At 45.3% G+C, this 6,980-nt stretch overlaps 1 protein-coding gene across 3 annotated transcripts; it reads left to right on the top strand.

Moving 5' to 3' along the window:
- The first annotated feature begins 438 nt into the window (after nucleotides 1-438).
- On the top strand, nucleotides 439-5,116 carry LOC125427064 (oocyte zinc finger protein XlCOF6-like). 3 transcript variants are annotated; one of them, XM_048486056.1, is made up of 4 exons: nucleotides 439-570; nucleotides 1,887-2,306; nucleotides 2,510-3,523; nucleotides 3,608-5,116. In XM_048486056.1, the coding sequence occupies exons 3-4, from the start codon at nucleotides 2,736-2,738 to the stop codon at nucleotides 4,989-4,991; spliced, it is 2,172 nt and encodes a 723-aa protein (XP_048342013.1). In that variant the 5' UTR covers nucleotides 439-570; nucleotides 1,887-2,306; nucleotides 2,510-2,735; the 3' UTR covers nucleotides 4,992-5,116. The 3 variants fall into 3 exon arrangements, with proteins under 3 accessions (XP_048342013.1, XP_048342015.1, XP_048342014.1); XM_048486057.1 differs by having other exon boundaries at nucleotides 501-570; nucleotides 1,890-2,306; XM_048486058.1 differs by lacking the exon at nucleotides 1,887-2,306.
- Nucleotides 5,117-6,980: the final 1,864 nt, after the last annotated feature.

Raw genomic sequence — 6,980 nt, 5'->3', positions numbered from 1 at the left:
ACAATATGGCTATTCACAATGACAGCAAATAAAGAGAAAAGTGTAACTGGACCCCATGAAAAATCTGATAGCATCAATTACATAAATGAATAGAAATTAAAACTAACCAAAGAAGTTGTTAAAAGCAAGGTGCTTAATCCAAAGGCCAGAGAGGGAGGGGAAAAGGCAGGGCCCGAGATGGAATCAAGCCCAGCCAAGAGATGGAAGACAGGCAGCCTCAGTGGGGGCCCGGTGCAGAGCCTTGACCAGCCCCCCCCCAAAGCCCGGTGGAATAGCTCCGTCTTACAGGCCCTGCTGAACTCACCAAGATCCCGCAGTGCCCGGACAGCCACTCCTGATACATAATCTGAGCTCTCCATAATGCAGCCTCCCAGAGTCCCCCTTTCAGCATCCTGTCTCTGCCTGATATGACCTCTGACGAGGGAATCTGCTTTTTCTTCCAGTCTCTGGTTTCCTTTGGGGAGGTGGCCGTGTATTTTGGAGATGCAGAATGGGCATTACTGAATCCAGACCAAAGAGCTCTCTACGAGGACGTCATGCTGGACAACTACGAGAGTGTGGCCTCTCTGGGTAAGGAACTTTCATAGGTGCACATTTCTACTTTTGGGATGAGGCATGAATCAAAATGTTGAACAGCAATATGTAGTGTTGAGGCCTGTTCCATTACTTGCTTCCTTTTGGAGGCCTCGAGTTGGCGAGATGGCAGCGAAAGCAATATTCAGCATGGCCAAGTAGAGCGACCCAAATCACCTGCTTTTCCCGGGACAACAGAGGGCAGTGTTGTGTCCATCACCCAAGCCAGAAAGTGTGTCCTGGCTAGAGGCTGATGGGGGACTCCAAGGTGTTTAGGAAGGCTCTAAAACAAGCCACGTCTTAGTTCAGTGATGACGAACCTTTTCGAGACCGAGTGCCCAAATTGCAACCCAAAACCCACTTATTTATCACAAAGTGCCAACCCGGCAACTTAACCTGAATACTGAGGTTTTAGTTTAGAAAAAACGGTTGACTCCAAGGTGTGCGTTACTCAGGAGTAAGCTTGGTGGTAGTTGGTGGCTTTGCTTTGAAGCAACCATGCAACTCTTCCAACAGGTGAATCATGACCCTAAGAGGGTTTACTTAGAAGCAAGCCCCATTGCCAGCAACCGAGCTTACTCCCAGATAAAGGTTTGCGCTTTAGTTCTTCACATGAAAATCAGTGTTACCTACACTGCTTCCCCAAAACTAGGTCTTAGGTTTAATGCTAATAATCGAGCCCAGCAGCCCAGGCCAGACTAGATGGGGGGGGGGGGGGGGCTCTCTGTTTGCGCGAGCCCACAGAGAGGGCTCTGAGTGCCACCTCTGGCACCCATGCCATAGGTTCGCCACCACTGTCTTAGTTTCTTAGTGGACAGCCATAAGAAAACACTTATCCTCTCGATGGGATTAGGGTGATGCCCTCTGACTGTGCTGTGAGAGTGGAGAAAAGGATCTAATTCCCAATTTCTTAACATGAGCTGGGTGAGCTTGGCCCAGTCCCAGATCTTTCAGAACTCTCTTGGCCTCATCTTCCTCACAAGCTGTCTATTGTGGGAAGGGAGAGGAATAACATTTGTAAGCTACTTTGAGGCTCATTAGGGTTGAGGAAAATAGGGTATAAAATGATTCTCTTCTACTTTTCCTTTTTAATCCTCCATAACAGAGATTCAAAAGAGCTGTGTGGCAAGTCTCATGTGACTGGTGGAGGAAGGATTCCTTTCCACTTTGCCCTCTGGGATAAGGTGTGACCAGCAGCTCAGTTGTGAGGAAAGAAGTCCTGATAATGGAAACATTCGCCCAAAAAATGAGCAGTCCCTGGTGGGTGAATTGGCTTTTGCCTAGTGCTGATTGGACCTTTTTCTTTCTTCCAGCAGAACAAGTAGAGGAGATAGTTGAGGGATTCCAGGAATTCTCTGAGGAAAAAGTCAAGGCTCAAGATTCCAGAAGAAAATTTGAGGATGAAGACAGGCCACAAGGTCAGGAGGGAAGCCATGGAGACCAGAGAAGGCATAATCCTATTCTGTCCCAAAGAGGAGGCTTTTGTGAAGTCCCAGTCCAAGAAGGAACATCAACCACAAGAGACAAGAATGAAGGCATCCATGCTAACCAGAGAATCCTCTTCAGGCAAACTGAACATGAAAATGTGGCCTTTGGAAAGACCTCCAGTAAGAACACCAGTCTTATTTCCGAGAGGCAAATTCCATCTGGAGAGAAACTGTACGATTGCATGAAGTGCGAAAACACCTTCAGTGAGAAATCAGCCGTTTCTTCACATCCAAGAATTCACGCAGGTGAGGAAGCATATGAATCGTTAGTTTGCAAACCAAGCTGTTCTGATGCAGCAGGTTTTCAAGTCCTTTTAAATTGTATATTAATGTAAACTTTAATGTACGGCAGCACAAAAGCTACTGAAGTGTTTTGTCTGTGGATGGAACTTTAAGGAAGAATTGATTTCCTTATGTGGGTGCTAACAGGATCCCTTTTTTAATTCCAGCAAGAGATGAGCAGTGGACTGAGGGTGATGAGCAAATGCATGAGTTATTGCCAGAGAAAGAGAAGAATGGAGATTTGAAAGGAAACTTCAGGAATCAAGGCAAACCAGAAAAGCAGACAGGAAGTTACATGGCTGAGAAGAGGGATGAATCTATTTCTGGCCAAGGACGGGATTGCCATGAAGTAATCCACACAGTAGAGGCTTATATAAGTGCCTGGAGTGTAGAATGAACTTCTCAACTCACAGCCAGTATGAAATCCATTTGCAAATGCACAGTGGAAAGAAGACACATCAATGTTTGGAGTGTGGCATGACTTTCCTTAGCAGAGCAAAGCTCCTAAGGCATCAAAGGAAACATCAGGGAGAGACACTTTATAGTTCCTCAGAGCATGGCAAGAACTTGTCACAAAAATCAGATTTTTTTCAACACCAAAAAACTCATTCAGGAAAGAAGGCATTAATCTGCTTAGAGAGGAAACAGACCTTTTCTGGTAGAAGAAATGGTAATGTGTGTATTCTAAAACATAGCATAATGAGAGCAGAAAAATGCTTTCAATGTGGAAAGTTCTTCAGCTGCAGGTCAAAGCTCCTTGTGCATCAAAGAACCCACACAGGAGACAAACCTTTTGAATGCAGAGAGTGTGGAAAGAGATTCAGTCGGCGTTGCAATCTTCAACTGCATCAAAGAACTCACACAAATGAGAGACCTTTTGAATGCGTAGAGTGTGGAAAGAGATTCAGTCATAGTAGTAGTCTTCAACGGCATCAAAGAACTCACACAAATGAAAGACCTTTTGAATGCTCCGAGTGTGGAAAGAGATTCAGCAAGAGTAGGAGTTTTCAAAATCATCGAAGAACTCACACAAATGAGAGACATTTTGAATGCTTAGAGTGTGGAAAGAGATTCAGTCAGAGTAGCAGTCTTCAACAGCATCAAAGAACTCACACAAATGAGAAACCTTTTGAATGCCCAGAGTGTGGAAAGAGATTCAGTCAGAGTAGCAGTCTTCAACGGCATCAAAGAACTCACACAAAGGAGAGACCTTTTGAATGCCCAGAGTGTGGAAAGAGATTCACTGACAGGAACACTCTTCAAAGTCATCAAAGAACTCACACAAATGAGAGACCTTTTGAATGCCTAGAGTGTGGAAGGAGATTCAATCACAGTAACTCTCTTCGAAATCATCAAAGAACTCACACAAATGAGAGACCTTTTGAATGCTCAGAGTGTGGAAAGAGATTCAATCTGAGTAGCCATCTTCAACAGCATCAAAGAACTCACACAAATGAGAGACCTTTTAAATGCCCAGAGTGTGGAAAGAGATTCAGTCAGAGTAGCAGTCTTCACCGGCATCAAAGAACTCACACAAAGGAGAGATCTTTTGAATGCCCAGAGTGTGGAAAGAGATTCATTGACAGAAACACTCTTCAAAGTCATCAAAGAACTCACACAAATGAGAGACCTTTTGAATGCCCAGAGTGCGGAAAGAGATTCAGTCAGAGTAGCACTCTTCAACGGCATCACAGAACTCACACAAATGAGAGACCTTTTGAATGCCCAGAGTGTGGAAAGAGATTCGCTGATAGAAACACTCTTCAAAGTCATGAAAGAACTCACACAAACGAGAGACCTTTTGAATGCTCAGAGTGTGGAAGGAGATTCAATCACAGTAACACTCTTCGAAATCATCAAAGAACTCACACAAATGAGAGACCTTTTGAATGCTCAGCGTGTGGAAAGAGATTCAGTCAGAGGGGCCATCTTCAGCAGCATCAAAGAACTCACACAAATGAGAAACCTTTTGAATGCCCAGAGTGTGGAAAGAGATTCAGTCAGAGTAGCCATCTTCAAAAGCATCAAAGAACTCACACAAAGGAGAGACCTTTTGAATGCTCAGAGTGTGGAAGGAGATTCAATCACAGTAACACTCTTCAAAATCATCAAAGAACTCACACAAATGAGAGACCTTTTGAATGCCCACAGTGTGGAAAGAGATTCAGTCAGAGTGGTAATCTTCAAAGTCATCAAAGAACTCACACAAATGAGAAACCTTTTGAATGCTCAGAGTGTGGAAAGAGATTCCGTCGTAGTTGCCATCTTCAACAGCATCAAAGAACTCACACGAATGAGAGACCTTTTGAATGCCCAGAGTGTGGAAAGCGATTCAGTTATAGTAGCAATCTTCAAAATCATCAAAGAACTCACACAAATGACAGACCTTTTGAATGCTCAGAGTGTGGAAAGAGATTCAGTCAGAGCAGCCATCTTCAAAGTCATCAAAGAATTCATACAAATGAGAGACCTTTTGAATGCTCAAAGTGTGGAAAGAGATTCAGTCAGAGTAGCCATCTTCAAAGTCATCAAATAACTCATACAAATGAGAGACCTTTTGAATGCTCAGAGTGTGGAAAGAGATTTAGCCATAGTTGCAGTCGTCAACGGCATAAAACAACTCACACAAAGGAGAGACTTTTTGAATGATCTGAGAGTGAAAAGAAATTTAGTCAGAGTGGTGCTCTTCAACAACATCAACATCAAAGAATTAAAAGTTTAATTTTTGAATATCTAAACAGAATTAGATATGAAGGCAGAAAGCCAGCAGGGGATTAGGGCAGTGGTGGGATTCAAATAATTTAACAACCGGTTCCGATGGTGGGATTCAAATAATTTAGCAATTGTTTGTTTACAAGCATCACTTTAACAACCGGTTCTGCCGAAGTGGTGCGAACCTGCTGAATCCCACCACTGGATTAGGGGCTTTCCAGTGTTTTGCACTGGGTGTCACATGTACAGCTGTCTATCACCTGGACAGAATTCGTGGGTGTACCCTCGCTGCAGTAAGGTCCTGGCACTCGGAACATGTGCGTTCTCTTGAAGCAAAGGTGGGAGACCTGGAGAAGCTGAAAGAGGCAGAGAGAATGACAGACAAGAGTTTCAAGGACCTAACAGCCGGGTCCCTGTCCCAAGATGACATCTCTTCAGATGTCATGGAGAATGAGGGTGCCAATCTGAGTGTCAGAGTGGCCTGGAGTTGGGGGAAGGGAGCCTGTTCTTTCACTGTGTGAATTTGTTCTTTTGCTGATCCGCAGCTTCTTATCTTTTCTGCTAGCTAGTGAAGGCCACATACCTCGGTCTGTAGTGCAGCTGTGGGAATGTATGGTGGGCGGGGGAAGGGCTTTGCTGATTGCTTTATATTATCAAAGGCTCTGCTGGCCTAGCAGAGGCTTCTTGGAACTGTATGGGACTTATAACTGCCTGCAATAAAGAAATCTTTGTTCATCACAAGTGTTTCAGTTGTCTGGTCAAAGGAGGTTCTGACACTGAGGTGGTGGAAGATGCTCCCTTAGATGGGACTCCTTCCTTAGCTGGTGATCAGCTATCCTCTCGCACCAAGGATATCCCTTGGGGAGATGGGGGGCTCTTCGTAGTAGGCGATTCGATTATTCGGAATGTGGGTTTGTGAGAGGCGTGATGACCGCATGATGACTTGTCTGCCTGGTGCGAAGGTTGCGGATGTCACACTTTGTCTAGATAGGCTATTAGACAGTGCTGGGGTCCAGTCAGTGGGTGCCCCCATCCTCCATTCTTTGCTAAGGAGATGGGGGCTACCCTTTTGAGGGTCCATAATATCGGCACCCAGATAAGGAGGAGTCATGGCTCAGTGGGAGGGCATCTGCTTGGCATGTGGAAGGTCCCAGGTTCAATCCTCGGCATCTCCAGTAAAGAGGACCAGGCAGGAGGTCATATGCTCGAGACCCTGGAGAGCGGCTGTCCTTGATGGATTCCGTTGAAGGCAGTTTTGTGTGTGTGTGTGTGTCAATTGGCTCTGTAGGAGCCAATTGCCTTGCAATCAGGCTGTCGAGCAGGAAGAGGTGAGGAAGGAGCCGACGCCTGTTGTTTTTGCCACTACAAGCTGAGTGGCCCCTACAGGGCTACCAGTGCCCCAGAGGATCCACACGGTTTGCTCCTGGGGGCCAGAAGCACTGAACTGACAAAACGAACTTCAACAGTTGTGATAATTATATCACACTTCTCATAAATGCAGAGTTTGCGCAATAAAGAGACGGAGGCCACTCTAGTTGGCTACTCTATTTCTTTGTCCCGGTTTTGGTTTCTCCCTCCTCCTCAGATAGTGAGATTTATCTGGGGCAGAGACTGGTTGGGCTCCTGTTATGAAGTTTGTATTTTTAAGGTGGCGAGTTGTGATCTTGTCTATAGTTTTTTGCAGAGCTAGTGCTGGTGTGGATTGATGGAGTATTAGGCTTAGTTTAGGATTTGTTTTTTGTATTTAAAGTTAATCATTAGGCTAGGTTTACTGCACTAATGCTGCTATGCTTGGTTAGAGGGTTAGCCTGGGCCTTTATATACATAGTTTGAGGTGTAGGGGCCAAGCCCTGAATTTTGATTTCTGGCCTCCCCTTCTCTGCCCCCCCGTGATCCGGCTCTCCCTCCCCCAAGCAACGGAAGGCC

Source organism: Sphaerodactylus townsendi, linkage group LG02, assembly GCF_021028975.2.
Source record: "Sphaerodactylus townsendi isolate TG3544 linkage group LG02, MPM_Stown_v2.3, whole genome shotgun sequence".
Lineage (NCBI taxonomy): Eukaryota > Metazoa > Chordata > Lepidosauria > Squamata > Sphaerodactylidae > Sphaerodactylus > Sphaerodactylus townsendi.
Note: the sequence above shows the minus strand (reverse complement) of the source record. Positions and strands in the feature narration are given on the sequence as shown.

What these genes read in the sequence shown, in the direction of transcription:
- LOC125427064 (XM_048486058.1), top strand. Translation starts at nt 2,736, where the DNA reads ATGAACTTCTCAACTCACAGCCAGTATGAAATCCATTTGCAAATGCAC. An exon ending in CAGAGTAGCAGTCTTCAACG is followed by an intron (nt 3,524 to 3,607) that starts GCATCAAAGAAC and finishes CACTCTTCAAAG; the next exon opens with TCATCAAAGAACTCACACAA.